The sequence below is a fragment of the Astatotilapia calliptera genome, chromosome 3, assembly GCF_900246225.1.
Source record: "Astatotilapia calliptera chromosome 3, fAstCal1.2, whole genome shotgun sequence".
Taxonomy (NCBI): domain Eukaryota; kingdom Metazoa; phylum Chordata; class Actinopteri; order Cichliformes; family Cichlidae; genus Astatotilapia; species Astatotilapia calliptera.
This window is the reverse complement of record NC_039304.1, coordinates 51,917,206-51,941,537: the sequence shown is the minus strand read 5'-3', so window position 1 is coordinate 51,941,537 and position 24,332 is coordinate 51,917,206. Positions and strand designations below refer to the sequence as shown.

Genomic DNA, 24,332 nt, shown 5'->3' with positions numbered 1-24,332 from the left:
ACGGTAATCTAATTACCGATTTTGCAATAGTAATCCCTTACTTTACTTGAAAAAAGTAATCAGATTACGCGTCACTGCCCATCTCTGATGTGCACAGATATCAGTGCTAGTTCATTCTTGTTTTTAAATGATTTCTGTCTTCCAGGTGTTGTCCAGAGGAGCTGTCACCATGCAAGGACAAACACGGGTTCAAGTGCAAGATAGATCGGGTAAAATTTCCATATTTCCACAAATGCCACAGCCAAGCATTGACGTTGGTCTGTTTTGTTGATCTGTGGATGCATGTTTGGACCTGTGTTTCAGTGAATGAGGGCCAGGTGTCCTTTAAAGTCAGAGTGTCTCCTGAGATGGCTCCAGAGTTCCAGGTTGTGGCTTATGCCGTCCTGCCAAGTGAGGATGTAATTGCCCACAGTGCTGACTTCTCTACTGACAAATGCTTCAGCAACAAGGTGAGTGTAATTCTAGAGGTGTGCTGTGTGTTTGGTGTCTGCAGTCATGCCATGTCGTTCAAATCAAAGTCAAATTCAGTTGGCTAAATCACCTGAGGATTTCTAGCATCAGTAAATGGACTGGTTGTTGCACAGCTGTTTCTACTCTACCTAAGGATTCAAATTGCTTCTTTATATGACCTCATGACCCGCTCACTCCCATTTATACAAGCACTTTTTCAATGATGATGCAAGTCCTACCTATCTAACACTGACACAGTGTTCATACAGTGTCCAACGTGGGCTACAGCCATCACATGGGACTCATGATTTGTCACTCACCACAGTGAAGCAGCTCATTTAGCCAGCAGTGAGTGGGGACTCATCACAGTCACTAAACTTCTACGGGTGTTTTGTGTGTGTCAGGTGTCAGTGGAGTTTTCACCGTCTTCAGCCGTCCCAGGTGAAGAGACCAACATGCAGGTGACGGCCCTGCCACGTTCTCTGTGTGGTGTGAGCGCCATCGACAAGAGCGTTCTCATCAAGGAGCCTGGGAAGACTCTGGATGCAGATAAGGTAACTGCTGATATTAACACCAGTGAGGTGGACACATCCCTTATTTCCAGAGCCCGTAGTGTCATGAGTTACCAGCAGCTCATGCCTTCGCTCCGGTACTTGTGTCCTGATAAGTATTCTTTGGGCAGTCGTACATTGAACTGTTTTAAACAGTCAAATGCTGAGTTTGTCTTAAAGCAAACTGGTATAAAAAATACAAGGTTACAAATGCATGTGTCTGTGATGACAGTCTTTCTAGCGAGTAAGTAAGTACCATGCTTGTTGCTCATGTGGTTGCAGACAGCAATATTTTAATCTTATAAAATTAATTCCTTTTGAGCAAATTAATATTTCAGCATGGAGATAAATCCAGGATCATGACTTTTTTTTTTTAGCAAATAATTCAACCATGCAAACAAGTGTATGACCTGCCAGTCACTGTCTGCTTTACTTGAGAAGAATTTAACTTTGCACCAAAACTGCTCAAATACACGAGTATTTGTTGATGTTAAACATACAGCAAAACCTGGAAAAAGTGATACTTGGTGAGTTTAAGGAGCTACAGAGACAGCTTCAAATGGAGAACACTTACTGTAGCCATATAAGTCACTAAGAACGATGTGGTGTTTATAGTAAAATTGTAGAACTTCTGTAACATTTGGTAAACAGATACTTCAACTACAACACCTCACATCTGCGAACACTTACTGCTGACTTGATCATTTTTATTTATTTATTTTTTCAGAATTCTTCTTAGATAATGTAGCAATTGATTTGAGCCTAATCTGTACTTGTATTTGCACCAGTACTACAGGTAAGAGTTAAAAAACACATGTGGATCAAATGTGACCAGGCAGGCAATAAATGTTTGGAGGTTTTGCTGATCTGCACTTTTCTTTTCAGATATTTGACTTGCTCCCACTCAAGAAATCCTCAGGTATCCCGTATGAGGTTGATGATGCTACAGAATGCCTTAATGTGAGACCAAAAAGATATGTTTTGCCGTACCCCAGTCAAGGGCAAAATGATGCTTATGCAGTTTTCCAGGTAAAATACAAGTATACCTGTGAGTCCATCAAACATAATCTAAATACAACAGTTTTTGTATTTGCACCAGTTTTTGCTGATCTTTGTGTGCTGCTGAAATATCTAGAAAGTCGGACTGAAGATGGCGACAAACTTGCTTATTCGATTGCCTTCATGCCTCAAGTTCAAAGGAAAAGTCTACCATGATGGCCCTGGTGTCTACCATGATGGCTCTCCTCATGTCTACTATGGTGAATCATTCACTTGTTTGTGTTGTGTCTGGCTATAAATTTTGCTTTGTATTTACCAAAAAGAAAACAGGAAATTAATTTTTCTTTTTTTATTTAGCTATGGCTCCCCGGTTTGGAGATGGTTCTATTCAACTAAGTAGTCCTTTTGTGGAACCTGCTGGGCAGCTTCCTCCACCAATAGAGACAGCTCGCTCTTTCTTCCCTGAGACGTGGATCTGGGATCTGGTGGAAGTTGGGTAAGTATCTGTTGTGAAGAGATCTGGTGCATATTACATTTTAAAAAAGTTTATACGATCACATTTAGAAACCCATGTGAACTTTCTGCTGTGTCTTGGCCCACGTGAAAAAGATGAAAATGGAATAATTGTGAGTTTTTTCTTTAGCATGTTTTGATCCTCCAGGCTGATGTTTTGTCATATTTAAAGTTTTGTGGGATATATTATTTCACTGTCATCAGCACCGTGGAGCTCTTTTACTTTGTCAATGTAACATATACAAGTCATTCACACTGCAGGATGTAACTACACTGTTATACAAGTAATTTACAGACATAAAAACATGTTTGATTATGTTACAGAATATGTTTGTGTGTATCTGCTGCTTCAGAGACGATGGAAAAAGGGGCGTGTCCCTGACTGTCCCAGACACCATCACCACCTGGGAGACGGAGGCTTTCTGTTTGTCCTCTCAGGGTTTTGGTTTGGCTCCTCGTAAAGAAATGAAAGTCTTCCAACCTTTCTTCCTTGAACTCACCATGCCCTACTCCATCATCCGGGGGGAGCACTTTGAACTGAGGGCGACTGTCTTTAACTACCTGACCAGCTGCATCATGGTAATGAATGATTAAAGTGTTTAGATACATGTCTGTTCATAGCCAAGGAAAGCCATACTGAAAACATGACTTTCTAAGCAAAATTTATATCATAGTTATTAAAATACAATAGAAAATATCTTTTCTTTGGCAATATAACCATGCAGGATGCAGGCCGTTCTTGAAGGGCCCCTGCTCACCAACACCTGCAAGCTCACCTGTAGGTGTGTTCACATTTGAACTCAGGTTTAAATGTAGCCATGTCTGTGTTCCTCGTACAGGTTACTGTCACTCCTGGGCCGTCCTCCGATTACACCCTCACGCCTCTCTCTGGTGATCTGTACACATCCTGTTTGTGTGCCAACGAGCGCAAGACCCTCAGGTGGACCATGATCCCAACAGCCTTAGGTGAGGATCAGGCTTTGGTCCTCCACACTGCCAGGAAACCGCTGTGTGGCAGGCTGAGTACGACCCAAGTGCAGCACCCAGAAGCAGGAAGTGAACTCTCAGGAAGTGACTTAAAAAGAATCCACATAAGATGGCTAAATAGAATAAATGAGATTAAAACAATAAAGAGCAATTATAAAAACACTATGTGAGAAATACTGCTGAAATATAAGTTATCATAATGAAATGAGAGAATCTGAGACCCAATAAGCTATATTCATGGAATTTAGAAAGCTGTGTTTGCATTAGACGACAGTGAGTGTGCAGTGTAGAGCTAGGACATGTAGACAGTCAAATGCAGCTGCAAATCCAGAATATAACCCCTGTGTTTGGAAGGCTAAAGGTGGGGGTTGTAGGGAGTGGGGCAGAACGTCTATACCTCCAGTCTGAGGGCAGCAGCTGCCTCCATCCTCATGCTTTACCTAATGCAGCTGTCTTAGCCAATTACAAGTCATTTTGAAACCTTCCTTTCAATTCATTATGCATGCTTCCCTTGGTCAGTATCAGTAGAACAGACTGTTTGCAGTTGTATTGCCATGCAAATGATTTCTTCTTAACCTTAATTGGATCTTATGATTTGCAGTACTTTGGCCTCCAGCAGGACTCAGCAGCAACCCTGACATCATTTTGGACTGTTTTTTTCAGCTCATGTTTTTCATGCCTGATGCAGTAAAATTTCCAATTGTAATTGATCTTACCTTCGATTTAGAACCAACATTAAATCTAGATGTAGATCTAGTGTGATCACAGTTAACCGCCTCCTTTTGTCCCAACACATTTCCTTCTAGTTTCTACAAAATCTGTAAAATAACCTCGGTAACCTTTATTTTAATGGAGAGACAAAGAAGGTGACCTGTGCTGCTGCTTTTAGGGGCTGTGAATGTGACTGTGTCTGCTGAGGCCGTAGCGTCTCATGTGTCATGCGATAATGAGGTTGTGAGCGTACCAGACAGAGGTCGCATCGACGTGGTCACCAAATCTCTCATAGTGAAGGTCAGTGTCATAAATACGAGACGAGAAAAACATTTTTACTCATAAAATTTAAATTATTACTCATTTTAAAGATACTTTTCTTCAGGCCGAGGGAACTGAGACGACAAAGACATACAACTGGCTTCTTTGTCCAAAAGGTCAGTGTGATGTCCATCAGTTACAAAGTTTAAATAAAGAAATGACCTAAATGCTCAAAGTTAGCAGTGGAGTGCACTGTGTACATAAAATGTGCCAAATTTTCATCTTTTACTTTCACAAAATGTAACGATATGTGCTGAAGATCAGGCCACCTGGTGACTTTGAACAGTAACTCTGTTGTAGTCGTGACTTCCTGATTGGACGTTTGTTGTGTCTGTACACAGGAAGCCCGCTGACGGAGGAAGCAGAGATACATCTGCCTGAGAATGTGATAGAAGGATCTGCCCGCACTTCTGTATCAGTCCTGGGTAAACCTCATGATTTCATCTCAATTTTGATTCAGCCAAATAAAATATGGCAGGTTAAAGCTTTGTTAAAAAGGCAAATTACTAAAACAACAGAAAATAAAAGAGACGTCATGTTCAAGTAAAAGTAAAAACCGTATTCAGCTTTTAAAAGATGATTTCATTTATAGATAGACCCACGTCTTCCTGGCCTTGTGTGAAAAAGAAATGGACCCCAAAAAGGCTGTTGGTGCCATTCTGTGCAGGAAGAACTGCAGTCTAGCTTTAGTCATAAGTGTTTTTGAAACGCTGAGTTTTGGCCCAGTCACACCAGAGGCTTTTCCAGCGCAATCGTTCTGGTCATGCAGAATCATGTCAGTAGGATTTAAGTCCAGATTTTGACTCGACCACTTTCTGGCGTCCTGGATCATTTTCCATCTTAACCCTCTGCGGTCGACGTATGCGCCGACACGTCAAAATCACATGACCAATTTAAGACGACACAGCTACAAGATAGTGATGGGATTTCTTTCTCTTGTTGGAGAACCGGCTCTTTCGGCTCGGCGCATTAAAAAGAGCCGGCTTTTTCAGCCCCCAACCGGCTCTTCAGGTTGTTTTGTTGGTCGAAAGTAACGGACTTCAGACTATATACCAGTTCTTGAATTGTGTCGATGGACCACGTTAAACCAGAGTTATGATAAAAAATACACATAATGTTTTTTTCTGAACAAAACAGCGGCGTTTACAGCAGGAAGAACGGTAAAAACGTTGTTTTCTACAGACAGCGCTAGCAAACACTCTCTGCTTGCGCGTGAAAAAATAAAAATAAAAAACACCCATTCCCTATTGGTGTTAGAGTTTACCATGTCAGCCAATCAAAAAATGATATGGCAACATGTGACGCTTGGTTATTTAAGGAGAACGGCATTTTTAGTAGTGATGGAAAGCGAGCAAAAGAGAGAGAGAGAGAGTTTTCATATGTCACACATTAGTGACGTTTAGCGTGTTTGGAGGCTGTAGTTAGTGTGTTGTGTAGTTATTGTGTTGTATTGTGTGTCAGTTATACTGCTGAATGTCACATTTGCTCCAAAAACGCCGTCAAAGGCAGATTCCAGTGTAAACGCTGTTCCCACATGGAAAACTGGACTGATGCTCCTCCTGCTGTCAGACCTGGTTTAGGCCTGTGCTGTTCTCCTCTGTCTTATACTGAACACAAATCATTTGTGTGCCTTCTTATTTGATGCAGTACACCTGATTGTTCTGTAAATAGATTTAAATGGTTATGTAAAAACGCCTGAGGCCTGGGCTGCATTTTTAGGTAAATAGTACCATATAACTTTGTTGTTTGCAAAATTTGTGCATAATTTTATTCTTTCTATTTGCATTTCAAGTTATGAAAATGATTCATTAAACATGTTTGTGGGTTTTACAGTAAAAAATTTAACTTTTTCTACTCGGATTTTGACATTTTTGTCTGAATTTAGATCAATTGTGCTAATATAGTATACCAAAATGAAAAAATAACTCAAATTTCAGATATTTAAAGCTGTGCTGAAAGTAACGATACCAAACAAGGCAAGATAAACAGTTTTTAAAGGTGAGATTTAGAGGTAAAATCAAAAGTAGTCAAAAACGGCCAATTATACCCTGACCCCAGAAGGTTAAATGCCCAAGTTTTAGATTTAAGGCACAAACTGATAGCTGGACATTCTCCTGGTAGAGAGTTCTTCCCTCCAGGTCGTGGCGAGCTACTGAAACGGCAGAGGCATGATTTAACACTGGGCACCAGCTGCCTTAACCAGACTCCTCCGTCGCTAACCGCCTGAACCCAATGCCCCACCCCTCCCCTGCAGCTGAGCTGCAGACAAAGCTACGCCACACAGCCCCAGAGCATTACACTGCTACCACTGCTGTTGGTATGATGTTCTTTCTATGAAATGATGCGTAACTTTTAAGCCAAATGCAACAAAAGTCAAAACTTTTTCTCTTCAGTCCACAAAATATTCTCCCAAATATCTTGTGGAGCATGGAGATGTTTTTTTGACAAATGTGAGATAAGCTTTTGTGTTCTTCTTGGTCAGCAGTGGTTTTGTCCATGAATGCTGTTTTTGCCCCATCTCCTTTGTATTGTTGAATCGTAAACTCTGACCTTTACAGAGGAAGGCAAGGCCTTCAGTTCTGGGTGTTGTTGGGATTCGCTTGACTTTTTCGGTGAGTCGTCGATGTGCTTATGGGGTAATTTCGGCCACATCTTTTCTAGTTTTCTCAGTTGGTGGATAATGGGTTCCAACATGGTGCACTGGCGCTCCAAAGCTGTAGAAATAGTTTTTTAATCCTGTCCAAACTGATAGATCTCAAGACTTCTCGCCTATTTTGGAATTTCTTTTGGTCATGGCAACGACGTGTTTGTTTTTGACGTCTTTTAGCCTGCTGCCCTTTTATCAAACAGATTGTACTTGAGTGATTTCTTGATTCGTGATCCAGCAGGTCTGGCCTTAATCAGGCCTGGGTCCTGTTGGTGAAATGAAACTCAGTCTTCCCAGAAATATTTGGTTAATCACAGTCAATCTACGATTTTCAGTTTGGATGTTTTTTCGCTCACTAAATGAAATCATCATTTAAAATTGCACATTGAAGTATTCAGGTTATCTCTGCCCAATAATACAAAGTTGTTTTACACTAGTTTTGTTAGTTTTAGTGAATCAATGTTTTTGATCAGGTGACATCCTCGGCCGGGCTCTGAAGAACCTGGATGGATTGCTGCAGATGCCGTATGGATGTGGGGAGCAGAACATGGCTCTCCTGGCCCCCAACATCTACATCCTCCACTACCTGAAAGGCACACAGCAGCTCACCGCAGCCATCATGGAAAAAGCTACTAACTTCCTCACCAGTGGCAAGTTTTTATTGTTTCCTCTAAGAAGGAAATCATTTGAATCACTTCAACACACACGGTTCAAGAAACAAGCCGACAGGAGGCAGAACATTAGCCGCAGTTTCTGGTCAAATGTGTCATTTTCCTCATCTGTCAGCAAGAGTCATTGAATTTCCCAAATCTCGATGTACACATGCAGATCCATAAACAAATGGAGTCCAATCATCACCATAGCAACAATGTCTCGATCATGGTGTCCCTGTTGTTACAGGATACCAAAGACAGCTCAACTACAAAAGTGCTGACGGTGCTTACACCACATTTGGAACAGGACCAGGAAACACTTGGTGAGAACATCACTGATCAAACATGTCACAAACCAGAGAGGTTACACTGGTTTTTAAATGTCCCACCAAACAGAAGACGTTTCTTGAAGTTTGACTACCCATTAATAACATAAACATGTCTACCTCTAATACTTAAAATAATTCTCCATTTAATCCTTTGACTAAGCCAACATTAACAATACCTTTTGGTTAATACTGTGTAATTTAGTAGGTAGGAAGGAGCATTAGAGCCACATAAAAATGTTATTGATCATTATTAGAATAAAGTCAAATTTTAAAGCTTAAAGTTATTTTACTTTAAGAAAAAGTCTAAATACTATTTCAATAATAAAGTCTTAATACTGTTTTGTGAAAAAAGTCAAATTCAAATCTAAGAAAACAGTTGAAATGATTGTTGTTTCAAACGACTGCTATACCCTGTATAAAATGCCTTGAGTAGATGTAGTGAAATAAATCAGTGGTCTTGTGATACAGCATAGATCCTCTTTATTCCACTAGCGTGGAACCATCGGCTTCCTTACATCTGTACATTAGCAGCCATTTCCTTTTATACAAATCTAACCACATGCAGCTTTCTGCACCACTTTCTGCTTTTCAGTGTACTTGTACTTACTGCCACGCTGTTTTTATTGCTACAATGACATCAGTTCCTTCCTTGTTACTAAAACTGAGTCTGAAGTACGATTTCACTAATTCAGAGGGGAAAGCAACCGTGGCAGTTTGTCCTGAAACAACTGTGATATCCACATTTCTGCTTTTGTCTCAAAATACATTTTCAAATTTAACCTTGAAATTTCAACTTTATTTTCAAAATGATCAGTATTTCTTTCTCTTAATGTGACCTCACAGCCAAACATTTCCATCATTGTAAGACGTGTAAGTGTTGTTTTCTTTCTGTCAGGCTGACTGCGTTTGTGGTAAGAAGTTTTGCCAAAGCTCAGTCTTTCATCTTTATTGATCCCAGAAAGATCGAAGAGTCTAAGACCTGGCTGCAACATAAACAACAAGAAAATGGCTGTTTTGAAAAGTCTGGGAAACTCTTCAACAACGGAATGAAGGTAACCTGCAGTTCTTCGCTGTTAGACTGTGGAAACAGCCTCCAGTCTGGATTTAACAAATTTTATTAATAATGTCATGCATACATGGAAAACACTGTACTAAATACTGTAATAGCTCACATCAGTATATTCTATTATTTTATTTAAGAAATAATTTCCATTCATCTTGTTCCATTCACACCAGCACTGCTTTCTATGTAGCATTCACACATATTTATACAAAATACAAAGTATGCACTAGAGACCAACTTAGGATTAGTATCTTGCCCACAAATATTTGGCATGCAGGCTGGAGCAGCTGGGAATCAAACCACCAACCTTCTGATTACTAGATGACTACACAAACTGTTTATAAGGTTGGGGAAACCCGAGGTGAAGAAACATCCATCTCACTGGAAATACAATGTCCAGATGAACAAAATCAACTTCCCGTTCATCTCTTTAGCTGGATGTTTGAACATGCATCAAGACATTGATGATACTAAAACCACATGCAGCTGAAAATCATTTTCATGACTTCATATCCCTGAATGTTGGTGCATTGATGATAAAGTGTCTATGATGTCTTCTGTTGACAGGGTGGTGTATCTGATGAAGTGACTCTCAGTGCGTACGTTACTGCTGCCTTCTTGGAAATGAATACATCCCAACATGTGAGTAGACTCAAAGAATATCAAGGTATTCAACAAAAAAAGGAGTAGAGTTTGAGCTGCTGAGCCATGGAGTTAGGTTTAACCAGCAGTCTAGCACCCTGCTGGTATGTGCTGGATTGTCTCATGGGCACCTGAGGTCTTGCCTGGTGTGATAGACCCCAGCCTCTATGGATCTTGTACTCAGAGCTTGTTCCTGTGCTGCCATGATTAGTGCTTCCGTGCTGTCTTTCAGTCCAGCTTTTTCCAGCCACTGGTAGGATTTCTGGGTAACATCTACTTCCTCTATCTGCCGGTGGTAACATACCGTGCAGGGCCTGTCCTTCCATGATGTTTCCTCGCCTTCCTCCTCTTTCTTGGGTTTCTGCTGCCTGAGGTATTCACTGAGCACGCGGTCAGTTGGAGCCATCTTCCTCGTACTCGTGAATATTCGTTGTTTCATCTTGGAATGTGGTGCTGACACTCACCAGTCCCTGGCCTCCTTCCCTCCATTTAGCATGCTGGACTTGGGGTGAAACCCTCCATGCATGGTTAGGAACTTTCTTGTATTGATGTCAGTGGCTTCTATCTCCTCCTTTTGCCAGTTTATTATCCCAGCAGGGTACCTGATGATGGGCAGGGCGTAAGTTTTGATAGGCCGGATCCTGTCCTAACATTCAGCTGACTCCTCAGGATTTGCCTGACCCTCTGCAGGTACTTGGTTGTAGCAGCTTTCCCAGCAGCCTCTTTGGGGTTCCTATTTGCTTGTTGGAGTACTTGTAGCTGTCCTCTATGTCTGCAATGTTGCCTTCTGGTAGTTCGATTCCCTCAGTTCTGACTCTTTGTTATCATCCGACTACATTTCTCCAGTCCAAAAAGTTCCAATGTCATTGCTTTATATCCTGGTGGTGTGGATCAGTGAATCGATGTCTCATTCACTCTTTGCATACAGCTTGATGTCATCCACGTACAGGAGATGGCTGACAACTGCTCTATTCTGTCAGTATCCGTAGGGACAGAGCATCTCCTTCATAGATGATGATTGTGCTATGGGCTTGAAGTTGGCCTCTAGTGTTGTATGCCACATCCCCATTGAGTTCTTGATGAAGGCTCTTAAAGTCCTGTTGATCTTGTACAGGTCTAGGCATTCCAGGATCCAGCTGTGGGGCATTAAGTCATAGACCCTCTTCTAATCAATCCAGGCAGTCTCGGCTGATTGTTACCAGTAGCTGGTGTTTTGCACCTCTAGTATTCTTGCCAATGAGTGGGGCACAGGAACATGTGTCTGTTCATCTTAGCCACTATGATGCCTGACAGGAGCTTCCATGTGGTACTGAGGCAGGTTATTGGTCAGTAGTTGGATGGGACCGATGGGATCGATCCCTCCAAGACTGTCTGGCCTAGTTGGATGGGACCGATCCCTTCAGGACTGTCCGGCCTACAGTTAGCCATTCTGGGTGTCTCTCGTCACCTAACAGCTGGTTAATTTATGCTGCCAGACGCTCATGGAGTGCAGTCAGCTTCTTCCACCAGTAGACGTGAGCCATACTAGTGTATGGCAAGGTGCTGGCCAAGGCTGTTAGTCGTTGCTTGGCAGTTTCCATGGACAGCTTGCTATACTTCTTCTTGGGCACCGTCTTTGTCACACCTTTCTGCAGCTCCGATAGTTGGCTAACCTCCCTCCTTGATCTTAGCCTCTAGTCTCCTTCTCCTTGTGGCTGTTCAACCTGTAGCCAAGCATCTCTCTGATCACTGCTGCTGTACTGTAGATCAGCTTGTTAGTCTCGATAATCGTGGCTGTATGTATCGCATTTACATCATCTAGCAGATCTTCACATCTTGGTAACCAGCTACGGGGAATCCAGTTTTCAAGTTTTGCCATGATCCTATCTTTCAGGTCACTTCCTCTTGCACTATAGCACTTGGGGCTTGGTACAAATCTCGGGTGGAGGTGATGACATCTCCCCCCCTGACCTGTCGTCCTGGCTCCCCCTTGCTGTAGCATTTGTGTTGCACCTCGTCAATCTCTAGCTGTGAGAGCAATACCCTTCTTTCGAATGTTGGAACACTGAGCTATTAGTTGTTTCGCTGTCAGTGTGGGTGCTGGGTATTCCATAGGTCCCTCATCCTATTCATGTACATTTGCATACATTACATTTGCATAATGACTGAAACTAGCCCACTGAAGGAACAATGGGCTGGGAGGTCACTTCCTTAATCATAATTATGCATATTCTCATGACCATTGATCAACAACCACTGACCAAAACCCACTGATCAAAGACCACTGATCAAGGACCACTTATCAATGGCCATCAATACCATTCACAGAGAGTTGGGGAATGGCTGCAATCACAGCATTGTAAGATGGTGACAGATGTACCCTTATGCCCCCTCCTCGATTCAGAGATGGTCTTTCCTTTTTCACGTAAATGGCCTCCTTGACCCTACACCCAAACCAGCGTTCCTCCCTGTCCAGGATGTTACATCCTCATAATTGAAAGAGTGTCCACTAGCCTGTAGGTGTGAATAGACTGCAGAGTCCTGGCCTGACGAGGTAGCTCTTCTGTGTTGTGCTATCCTCTTAGCCAGAGGTTGTTCGATTTCCCCGATGTATAGATCCTGGCAATCCTCCTGGAACTTAACACCGTACACTATGGTACTCGGTTTGTGTCGGGGTGGACCAATTTTTGGCGCAGCGTGTTTTGGGGTTTAAAAGCCACAGAGACACAGTGTTTAGAAAAAAATGTGCCTCAGCTGCTCCGATACTTCTGACACATACGGGATCACTACAGGTTTTCACTTAGGCAGCGGTTGTCCGTCTCTCCTGGATCGGCTGGAGCTTAGGTTTACGGTACACATCAGCTTTTAAATGTCCCCCATTCCTGATGGAAATCTCACAGTCTAAGAAGACTAACCTGACACTTTTCATATCCTCCCTGGTGAATTTGATGTGTCGTTCCACTGAGTTAATGTGATCTGTGAATTGTGGAACGTCCTGAGAATTGATTTTCACCCAGGTGTCATCCACATACGTGAACTCTCACCAGCAAGAACTGGTATCACCACCCAACCTGTACAGTGTTTTTTCAATATGTTCTTTATATTGTAAATACTACTAGAAGATTGCTCCAGTCTTTGCTTGATCTGTACTTTCCTCTAATTGCTGTGTTTTCTATTATCACGCTGATGTTTTGAGTGACTGAATCAGGAACTCTGCCTCCTATTCTTCTCACACTGGGTTTAATGAATTAAGATTTCTGTTTGTCCATTAAAGTTCTTTGTTTTGATCTTTTAAAGGATCCTGTGATGAACAAGAGCCTGGCTTGTCTCAAGGAGTCTCTCAGTGACCTGAGCAACACCTACACTACAGCTCTGCTGGCCTATGTGTTCACTCTGGCAGGAGACGTGGAGACCCGAGCTCACCTTCTGCAGCACTTAGACACAGTTGCAGTGAGGGAAGGTGAGTCATCCTTTAGCAGGACATCATTCAGGCTTCATTAGCATCACCGTGACTGTTATTGTGTTTGTAGGAGGTTTCCTCTACTGGTCTCAGACAGCAGCAGAAACATCAGCCTCCCTGTCAGTGGAGATCAGTTCTTATGTGCTGTTGGCCAAACTCAGCGCCTCCCCGACTGCTGAGGATCTGGGATATGCCTCTGGTATTATCAGGTGGCTGACTGGGCAGCAGAACTATTACGGAGGCTTCTCCTCCACTCAGGTACGACACCACCCGAACAGCATGAAGCTCATCTTTGAGTACAGTCTTAGACAAAATTAGGGACAGAAGAAATAATACTGAAGCTTTCATTTTTCTATCAGATATGTAAAACAGATTTGTTTTAGCCAGGCAGAGAGGTTTTTATTCTTTAGTTAGAATATGACATTTAAGTTTTGTCTAAAAATTCATTGTTTTTACAGAATAGCAATGTTACCTCAGACTTCTGTACACCAACTACACGTAACAGCCTGTAAATAACAGATCACCTGCGAGTTTATACCTGTAATTTCTATACTTTGATAATTCTCAGTTAAAGATATTTTAACCTGTTTAACGTTTATTTAACCAGGAAGTGAACTTTGGAAAACTTGAGATTAAGGATCTCTTTTGTGAGAGGGTCTCAAAGTGACACAGGCTGTTTTAACTTAATGTCTATTCCACTTAAGCCCATGAAATATGGAGACACATGCTGTGTGTGTTAACCACAATGAATCCATCCTGTAGGACACGGTGGTGGCTCTTCAGGCTCTGGCTCTCTACTCCACTCTGGTGTTCAGCGCTGAAGGTTGGAGCACAGTGACAGTTCAGGCTCCCAGCAGTCAGCTGACGTTTGATGTAAATCAGGGCAACAAACTGCTCTACCAGGAGGAGGCGCTGCAGGACGTGTCAGGAAAATACAGGCTGGAGGTGAAGGGCACTGCATGTGCTTCAGTGCAGGTCAGTGACAGCATCACGTGAGAAGCTCCTGGTTGATGTCAGAGAAAGGGTTTCTTCTTTTTCTTTTTCCTTATACAACTTCAGAGAGCATTAGCATTTTCACATGTAATAAAGCTCATCTTGCACATGTATTGTCATACACAATAAAGACATTAGACCTGGCAGTAATAACTGTAGAGAGTACAATGCTATTTTAAACTAAACTGGAGAACTGAGCAAAAATAAATTAACTTTCTGTCTGAATCAGAATCAGAATCAGAATCAGAATCAGAATCAGAATCAGAATACTTTATTGATCCCTGGGGGAAATTATTTTTTGTTACAGTGCTCCATTTTAAACCAACATTAAGACAAGACAGACAATACGCTAACTAAGAATAGTACAATATATACATATATATACATACATACATACATAAGTCACTTATAAATAAATATTTGGAAAAGAAACATGTGTAGTTGTAGCAGCAAACAGTGTGTTAAGTGGATGCGTTGTACAGGGAGATGGCCACAGGCAGGAATGATTTCCTGTGTCGTTCAGTGGTGCTTTTCGGTAATCTCAGTCTCTCACTGAACGTGCTCCTGTGACTGACCAACATGTCATGGAGTGGGTGGGAGGTGTTATCCAACATTGTCTTTATCTTGGACAGCATCCGCCTCTCCAACACCACCTTGAGGGAGTCCAGCTCCATCCCCACAACATTGCTGGCCTTACGGATCAGTTTATTAAGTCTGTTGGCATCTGCGACCCTCAGCCTGCTCCCCCAGCATGCAACAGCATAGAGGATCGCACTGGCCACCACAGACTCATAGAAAATCCTCAGCATTTTCTGGCAGATGTTGAAGGACCTCAGTCGCCTCAAAAAATAGAGACGACTCTGGCCCTTCCTGTAAAGTGCTGTGGTGTTTTTAGCCCAGTCCAGTTTATTGTCAATGTGTACTCCAAGGTATTTATAGTCCTCCACAATGTCAACACTGACCCCCTGGATTGAAACAGGGGTCAAGTGTTTCCTGGTCTTCCTGAAGTCCACGATCAGTTCCTTGGTCTTTGCCACGTTGAGCTGCAGATGATTCTGCTCACACCACGTGACAAAGGAGTCGACCACAGCCCGGTACTCTGTCTCATCATCCCTGCTGATGCATCCAACCACCGCAGAGTCATCAGAAAACTTCTGAAGATAGAAAACTTCTGAAGAATCAGGGAAACTATTTATCCCAGAGGGAAACTGAGTTGTCATAGCAGCAAATATACAGCAAACATCAAGCACTCGTATAAAATGAGTGTAGATATAACAGAGATACTCATATTAAGATGAATATAGACATATAGGTATGACTATAAAAGTATGTGTGCTAATATGTGTCATGGTGTAGAACAGTGACAGCAGGGTGCATTGAGGTGTGATTAGTTCTGTTCCACACGTGACCCAAGTGTGTTTCCCAGATTTCTGCCACCTACAACATCCCAACACCTGCTGATGTCACCACTCTCAGTGTGAAAGTCCAATTAGAGGTCAACACCAGTGAATCTGCTAGACCCAAATTCACTGTGCAAATACAATCACTGTAAGTATGTGACAGGTGAGAGGAGTGCTCTTTACCCGTGTGGAGGAACTGCTGGTAGATGAAAAGCAAGTGTGCACACAGGTCAGTATAATCACACTGTTCAAACACAGGTACAGTGGAAAGGAGGAAACTACAAACATGGTGATCCTGGACATCAAAATGCTCTCTGGATTTTCCCCAGACCCCGAGTCTTTGAAGAGTGTGAGTAATTGGACAGATTCTACCAACGAGTGCATCTCATGTGATAATTGTGAGGATAATAATAAAATGATGTCATCTCCTCACAGCTCAAACGTGGCCTCCTGGTGAGTCGTGTTGAGCAAAAGGAGGATCACGTTCTGGTGTACATAGAGGAGGTAAGTGAAAGTCACCGTGGGGACACCAGATGATGATCTTTGGGACAAACTGTGTCTGCGATTGTTTCTGTCTCGTCCAGTTATCAAAGGACACAGCCATCAACCACAGCTTAGAGATCATCCAGGAGCTCCCAGTGGACAACCTGAAGCCAGCCGTGGTCAAGATCTATGACTACTACCAACCAGGTCCAAGTCTAACTAAGCTTTACTCCAACAGCACACTGACACACTTCAGAGGATCCATCAGACTGAACAGTTCATACAAGCTGATGTTTCCATCAGTGACTCAGAGAAATGACACGTTCATGTTTTTCTACCATGTTTCTGTCAGGTGACCAGGCTGAGACCCAATACATGTTTGTCTCGTGAGCTGCAGGTACGAAGCTGTAACAACACACACCTTTCACACACGTTCATGTTCACAGCATCAATGAAAAGAACTTTGAGCTTTTACTAACTTGTATTCTTCGTCTCACAGTTTGAAGAAGCTGTGGCTGGTCCTGAGGTTTAAACCTGCATTTGAATAAAGATACTTTTTCTGCTCACATGTGTGTAAGCGTGTGTGTTAACAGCTCCAGTATTATTAGTGCTTCTTTAATAACAGGCTTCATTATTAATAATCGGCAGAATGGAAATTATAGTGCTGTGAATGCACCGCTGAGACTGGCCTCATGCCACATTTCTGTCTTTGTGCAGGTTTAGACAAAAACAAAAAGGTGCAAGTGGGCAACAAGTGGGCAACAAGTGGGCAACAAGTGAGCAACAAGTGGGCAACAAGTGGGCAACAAGTGGGCAACAAGTGGGCAAAACATTAAAAAAGCTAAACGTGCTCGTGGGAGACATTCAGTGACAGCTGGCAAGTGACGTCCACGGAAATACAGACAGAAACATGTGTGTGTGTGTGTGTGTGTGTGTGTGTGTGTGTGTGTGTGTGTGCGTGTACGTATGTGTGTGTGTGTGTGTGTGTGTGTGCGTGTGTGTGTGTACGTGTGTGTCTGTGTGTGTGTGTGTGTGTGTACGTGTGTGTGTGTACGTGTGTGTGTGTGTGTGTGTACGTGTGTGTGTGCATGTACGTATGTGTGTGTGTGTGTGTGTGTGTGCGTGAGTGCGTATGTGTACGTGCGTGTGTGTGTGTGTGTGTGTGTGTGTGCGTGAGTGCGTGTGTGTACGTGTGTGTGTGTGTGTACGTGCGTGTGTGTGTGTGTGTACGTGCGTGTACGTATGTGTGTGTGTGTGTACGTGCGTGTGTGTGTGTGTGTGTGTGTACGTGCGTGTGTGTGTGTGTGTGTGTACGTGCGTGTGTGTGTGTGTGTACGTGTGTGTGCGTGTACGTGTACGTGCGTGTACGTGTGTGTGTGTGTACGTGTGTGCGTGCGCGCGCGCGTGCGTATGCGTGCGCGCGTGTGCGCGTGTACGTGCGCGTGTGTGTGTGTGTGCGTGTGTTTGTGTACGTGTGTGTGTGTGCGTGAGTGCGTGTATGTGAGTCAGTATGGTTTCAGATCAAATAGATCAACATCATTGGCATTAGATTAGATTAGATTAGATTAGATAGAACTTTAATTTAATTTAATTTAATTAATAGAATTGATTGAAAATATCACTAACAATATAGATAAAAGACAATGTATGGCACCTGGTATGGCAACAGCACCGCCTACAACTGCAAAGCTCTCCAGCGGGTAGTGCGGTGCTCTGAACGGATAATTGGAGGTGAGCTTCCCTCCCTCCAAGACATCTACAGGAAGCGCTGCCTGAGGAAAGCGGGGAGGATCATCAAGGACTCCAGTCACCCCAGCCATAAACTGTTCAGACTGCTTCCATCAGGAAGGAGGTTCTGCAGCATCCGGTCCCGTACCAGCAGACTGAGAGACAGCTTCTTCCATCAGGCCATCAGACTGCTGAACACTTCATAGACACCTCAGCTTCACTACTGGAACTTCAACATTATGCACTACACACTGTACAGTAATGCCACTGTTTTGCACATGTCTCAACTCTGTATATTTTTATATTTTTATATATTTTATTTTATTATTTTTTACTATTTAATTTGTAAAAATGTGTATACACACACACACACACACACACACGTAGGAAAACATTTAGTATACACATCCAGAAATGCATATACTATTATATATTGTACATATATTTATTAGTTTCAGGTTGGCCATTCTTGTATTTTGCTCGTTTGTGTTGTTGTGTTTTGCACATCTCTGTTGCTTGTGGGGCTCGCACACAAGAATTTCACTCGCATGTGCTGTGCCAGTGTGCCTGCACATGTGATGTGACAATAAAAGTGATTTGATTTGTATGGCTAGTATATTCATCGACCTAAAAAAAGCTTTTGATACAATTAATCATGAAATATTACTCGATAAATTGGAGTATTATGGCATTAGAGGAGTGGTGTTAGAGTTGGTAAAGAGTTATTTGAGAGACAGGAAACAATTTGTGAAAATTGGGGAACGTCAATCAGAGTGTATGGACATTGTTTGTGGAGTTCCGCATGGGACAGTATTGGGACCAAAGCTGTTTATCCTCTATATCAACAATATATGGATATTGGAGTACGCGTAGTGTGCGTAGTGCGCGTACTTCAAGCGTGCAGACCCTGAATTGGGACACAGCCAAAGGCTGTCCTCAGCCGGACCCAGGTGATCCTCCTCCCGCTACCCCCTTTCACTACACATAGCTACTTTAGGTAGTAAGCAGGTTATGGAGGAATTGTTACACACCCGTACAGCATTGGTACAGTCCAGACTCAACCAGCCTTCACACATGGTCAGCAGGATAAGAAGTTAAAACCAAAACAGGGAAATGTACAGTGCAATATTGACAAACTGGCATACATGACAGTGTCCCACATGGTGAATGTCCATTTAAATAAATGTTATAGAAATAATATAAATTTAGGATAGCCAGGACAATTACAGAATGAAATTAACTTTTGCTTTCATTGCGTTTCTTCTTTTTCCTCAAAAACAGTAACAGTAAGCATAATATGTGAAAACAGTACCAGAAAGTACTGAAGAAAACTTAAACAGCAGTCATGTCACAACAGTAACCAACACAAAATACATAAGAAAAAATACAAATTCAGGAACTATGGCAAAGCTGCACCGAACCCACGCCCAGGAAACGCAGGTCCCCGCACATCCAATGGAACCACGACGTAAAATGGCCTCAGTCCCACCGTTGTTTTGTGTGCTTCAGCGACTCACACATGCAGGAATTTTTAAAAGAACCAAGAGAGGCACTGAAAAGGATCTGCAACGGTGAGATGTTTTGATTTTGGAGGATTTTCAATCGGACCAACAGTATGATTGTCTATACAGCATTTACAATAGTGCAGTTAAGATAAGTGAAATATGTGGATAATTTCCTGTTGGAGTCAAATTGTTGAATGTTGTCATTGTGTTTCTTAAATTTGTAAAGTCTTGGTTCAAGTAGTAGGATCAAAGACATTCCTTTGTCTCTGACCATCTCTCCAGCCACTCTGGTGCTGGGGGTGTTATTAGCCACATCCTATCCGAAAGATCTGTTTCTTTTGTTGTAAGCTTCCTGCTTTTATGACCTTTTTGTGAGCAGGAGATCACACAAACACACACACACACACACACATCTACTTGCACATGTATACAAGTGCACACACATGCACACACAGTGCCTTGTCTTTTGTAACCATAGGGGGGGTTTACGGTGGGTGGTGCTTGTGTTGTGTATTGTAACAGTTTTTCAATAAAAGGCTACAAGGAGGGCTGCTCTTTGAAGGAGTTGGGCTGGAGACAGGTGTGGTGCGTTAAGCTCCACGAGCCTGGTTTCGACCCAGCCTTCCCTCGTTAGCAAGTAAAAGACCGGTTGAAGATGTCCTGTCTTGTTTTCGTCCTTCACGAGAATAAGTTTCTAAAACTAGCGGAGCCTGTGGAAGCGCAGACTCAACAGTTCCCATACCAGACTGTTATACAGTTGGTCAGGATGCTCTCAATGGTGTAGCAATAGATAGATAGAAGTTCACCAGGATGTCTGAAAAAAGGTGGGTCTTCCTCAGAGTCCTCAGAAAGAAGAGGTGCTGGTGAGCCTTCTTGACCAGCTTGGAGCAGTTGGTTGTCCAGATGGGATCCTTGGGGATGTGGACTCCCAGGAACTTGAAGCTGCACACACAATCAACAGCCGTCCCTGTAGATGGATGGATGTGGGTCAGCATTCCTCCTGTAGTCCACGTTGAGCTACTTGGTCTTCTCAGTGTTGAGCAGCAGGTTGTTGGTGTTGCACCACTCAGCCAGACGATCCACCTCCTCCCTTTCCCTGACTGGAAAGGAAAAACTCAATGCATCATGGGAATCCCCCGGCAGCCTACATCTATTGCAGCAAAACTAAGGGAGGATTCAGGGTCACCTGGTCCAGCCCTAACTATATGCTTTAGCAAAGAGGAAAGTTTGAAGCCTAATCTTGAAAGTAGAGATAGTGTCTGTCTCCTGAATCCAAACTGGAAGCTGGTTCCACAGAAGAGGGGCCTGAAAACTGAAGGCTCTGCCTCCCATTCTACTTTTAAATACTCTAGGAACAACAAGTAGGCCTGCAGAGCGAGAGCCAGGTGCTCTAATAGGGTGATATGGTACTACAAGGTCATTAAGATAAGATGGGGCCTGATTATTTAAGACCTTGTATGTGAGGAGCAGGATTTTGAATTCAATTCTGGATTTAACAGGAAGCCAATGAAGGGAAGCCAAAACAGGAGAAATATGCTCTCTCTTTCTAGTCCCTGTCAGGACTCTTGCTGCAGCATTTTGGATTAGCTGAAGGCTTTTCAGGGAGTTTTTTGGACATCCTGATAATAATGAATTACAGTCGTCCAGCCTGGAAGTAATAAATGCATGAACTAGTTTTTCAGCATCACTCTGAGACAGGATATTTCTAATTTTAGAGATGTTGTGCAAATGGAAGAAAGCAGTGTTACATATTTGTTTAATGTGTGCGTTGAAGGACATGTCCTGGTCAAACATGACTCCAAGGTTCCTCACCGCGTTACTGGAGGCCAAGGTAATGCCATCCAGAGTCTTTAAGACATTCCTGCAGTTTAACTCATTGGTGTGGCTTCACCACACCAATGGCTTCATCTGGCTTCATGGACAGATAGAGCTGGGTGTCATCAGCATAGCAGTGAAAATGTATGCTATGTCTTCTAATGATACTGCCTAATGGAAAGCATGTATAATGTAAACAGAATTGGTCCTAGCACTGAACCCTGTGGAACTCCAGGGTCTAGCAGGACAAGCACAGAGATGAGTCCACTGTCAGAGGCCATAAGAAGATCATTTGTAACCTTCACTAAAGCTGTTTCTGCGCTGTGATGAACTCTGAAACCTGACTGAAACTCTTCAAATAAACCATTCCTCTGCAGATGATCTGTTAGCTGTTTGACAACTACTCTTTCCAGGATTTTTGATATGAAAGGAAGGTTGGAGATTGGCCTATAATTAGCTAAGACTGCTGGGTCTAGAGATGGCTTTTTGAGTAAAGGTTTAACTACAGCCAGCTTGAAGGCCTGTTGTACATAGCCAATTATTAGAGATAGGTTGATCATATTTAAGATCGAAGAATTAATTAATGGCAGGACTTCTTTGAACAGTTTTGTAGGAATGGGGTCTAAAAGACGCGTTGATGGTTTGGAGGAAGTAATTATTGAAGTTAACTCAGAAAGATCATTTGGAGAAAAAGAGTCTAACTTAACATCAATGGTACTAAGAGTAGCTGTAGATAATATTACATCTGTGGGATGATTATTGGTAATTTTTTCTCTAATGATAAAAATTTTATTTGTGAAGAAGTTCATGAAGTCATTACTAGTTAACGTTAAAGGGATGGTTGGCTCAAAAGAGCTCTGACTTTTTGTCAGCCTGGCTACAGTGCTGAAGAGAAACCTGGGGTTGTTCTTATTTTCTTCAATCAGTGATGAATAGTAAGATGTTCTGGCTTTGCGGAGGGCTTTCTTATAAAGCAGCAAACTATTTCTCCAGGCTAAATGATGATCCTCTAAATTTGTGACACACCTTTTCCTCTCCAGATTACGAGTCATCTGCTTTAGGGTACGTGTTTGAGAATTATACCACGGAGTCAGGTACTTCTGATTAGAGACCTTAGTTTTTACAGGAGATACAGTATCCAGAGTCGTACGTAGTGAGGAGGTGAAATTATTAACAAGATAATCGACCTCTGTTGGGGTAGCGTTCAGATAGCTGCTCTGCTCTGTGTTGGTACAGGGCATTGGAGATGATAACAGTGGGTGGATTATATCCTTAAACTTAGTTACAGCACTTTCAGAAAGACATCTACTTTGATAAAGTCTACTCTTCACCGCTGTGTAATCAATTATTGTAAATGTAAATGTTATCAGGAAATGATAAGACAGGAGAGGGTTTTCGGGAAACACTGTTAAATGTTCAGGTTTGATGCCATATGTTAAAACAAGATTTTGAGAGAAACCAATTGAGTCTAATAACAGATTAAATGCCATGTTGAGGCTGTCATTTTTAGCATCTACATGGATGTTAAAATCACCCACAATAATTATTTTATCTGAGCTCAGAACTAAATTAGATTCTGTTATACACTCAACAAAAATATAAACGCAACACCTTTGTTACTGCTCCCATTCCCCATGGGATGGATGTAGAGACCTAAAATTCATTCCAGATACACAATATAACCATCCCTCCCAAACAGTGGCCACAAATCAGTCCAAATGTGTGGTAGTGGGCACATCTGCTATATTGAGATAATCCATCCCACCTCACAGGTGTGCCACATCAGGATGCTGATCTGACATCATGAGTAGTGCACAGGTGTACCTCAGACTGCCCACAACAAAAGGCCACCCTGGAATGGTGGACAAGATGATAAACAGACTCACGCTTAAGATGTTGTCTAATCTTCATGAGTTATTTTGTGTTTGTATTAGTAGGGTTAATGCATGTTCTGCTTGTTTGTGTGATTTGTATACGTTTCTTTTTGCACTGTTTCAGACTCCTCAATTTTCCAAATTAAGCAGTCAGTTTTCTTTTTCCCAGGTTTGCTAACCCAAATTTTGATTTCCCACATTTAACACCAGCACTCCTCTGTGTTTCCACTTACTCTCACTCTGTTGTCCTCTCCCACTTCAACAGTCCAACAGCCGGCAGTTCTCCTTCAGCTTTGTCCTGTGTTCCACTGTTTCTTCTTGCCATTTTACTCCAAAGGTGGCAAATGTCAAACTCCAACAGTCTCTCAGTTCTCCTCAAACGTTCTCTTCACATGCCCAGTGAAGTTTCAGCGTGTTGTAAACACAGTGCCATTCATCCGATCAGGCAGGATGATGGGTTTGCTCTTCTTCTCTGATGCTGTTTGTCCACACTGCTGCTGCTTTGCTGGGACTCTTTGCTCAGGACTTTGCTGCTGTCTCTTTATCTGCCATGTTATTGCTCTTTGGAGCTGCATTCCTTGTCTTCAGGGAGGAGTGAGAGCTCGCTTGTGAGGTTGAGAGACACATGGCGCTATAAATAAGTTAACCAGAAACTTGGCCTGCATGTTTCCAATGATGTTAAACTATGACTTTCTTCCGACCGCTGCATGTGGAAAATTGATACAGGTCTGCTTTGCACCTGAAAGTGACAAACTAAGACATGTTCATTATTATCATCACTGCTTAATCAACACACATCTCCCTCTCTCTCTGTTTTTGTGAACAGTCCTTTCTTAAAAGCAGAAAATGAGATTGTAGTTGTTTTTGGCTAATCAACACAAAACCTTTTTCCTATGATTATTTTTCATCTACAATGTAAATTCTTTCTCTTTTTCACTCTTTTTTTTTCTTTACAATAGCTGGTGACCTGCAGAATCACCGCTCTCACAATCAGAGGCAATTACTTTTACACAGCACACAAAAACACTGACGTCAGACACATTCACACTCACTTTTTCATCTGCATAAATAGATCATATGGCTGGTGATATGTGCCATGGTGATCCATGTGTATGATCACAAGTTTATTTAATTATTTTCAACCCAACAAAACAAATAAACAGAAACATGATGCTGATGCTATGAACAGTGGCAAAGTCTTGCACTTTCATATTCAATTCAGCTTCTCC

General features: G+C 42.4%; 1 protein-coding gene across 2 annotated transcripts in view; it reads left to right on the top strand.

Annotated features, from left to right (window-relative positions):
* The window catches only part of LOC113019649 (alpha-2-macroglobulin-like), a 35,003-nt gene extending 18,256 nt beyond the window's left edge, over nucleotides 1-16,747 (top strand). Inside the window, exons 13-36 of one of the 2 annotated variants that reach the window (XM_026163420.1) lie at nucleotides 146-209; nucleotides 304-449; nucleotides 855-1,004; nucleotides 1,887-2,030; nucleotides 2,137-2,260; nucleotides 2,358-2,496; nucleotides 2,867-3,092; nucleotides 3,353-3,479; nucleotides 4,390-4,511; nucleotides 4,597-4,648; nucleotides 4,874-4,957; nucleotides 7,653-7,829; nucleotides 8,080-8,155; nucleotides 9,057-9,213; nucleotides 9,792-9,866; nucleotides 13,143-13,305; nucleotides 13,376-13,563; nucleotides 14,068-14,280; nucleotides 15,725-15,846; nucleotides 15,957-16,047; nucleotides 16,134-16,202; nucleotides 16,283-16,388; nucleotides 16,534-16,578; nucleotides 16,681-16,747. In XM_026163420.1, coding sequence (XP_026019205.1) covers nucleotides 146-209; nucleotides 304-449; nucleotides 855-1,004; nucleotides 1,887-2,030; nucleotides 2,137-2,260; nucleotides 2,358-2,496; nucleotides 2,867-3,092; nucleotides 3,353-3,479; nucleotides 4,390-4,511; nucleotides 4,597-4,648; nucleotides 4,874-4,957; nucleotides 7,653-7,829; nucleotides 8,080-8,155; nucleotides 9,057-9,213; nucleotides 9,792-9,866; nucleotides 13,143-13,305; nucleotides 13,376-13,563; nucleotides 14,068-14,280; nucleotides 15,725-15,846; nucleotides 15,957-16,047; nucleotides 16,134-16,202; nucleotides 16,283-16,388; nucleotides 16,534-16,571 — 2,853 coding nt within the window. In that variant the 3' untranslated portion in view covers nucleotides 16,572-16,578; nucleotides 16,681-16,747. Of the gene's footprint in view, nucleotides 1-145; nucleotides 210-303; nucleotides 450-854; nucleotides 1,005-1,886; nucleotides 2,031-2,136; nucleotides 2,261-2,357; nucleotides 2,497-2,866; nucleotides 3,093-3,352; nucleotides 3,480-4,389; nucleotides 4,512-4,596; nucleotides 4,649-4,873; nucleotides 4,958-7,652; nucleotides 7,830-8,079; nucleotides 8,156-9,056; nucleotides 9,214-9,791; nucleotides 9,867-13,142; nucleotides 13,306-13,375; nucleotides 13,564-14,067; nucleotides 14,281-15,724; nucleotides 15,847-15,956; nucleotides 16,048-16,133; nucleotides 16,203-16,282; nucleotides 16,579-16,680 lie in introns of those variants that run through there. The other variant, XM_026163419.1, reaches the window with a different exon arrangement.
* The last annotated feature ends 7,585 nt before the right edge of the window (nucleotides 16,748-24,332 follow it).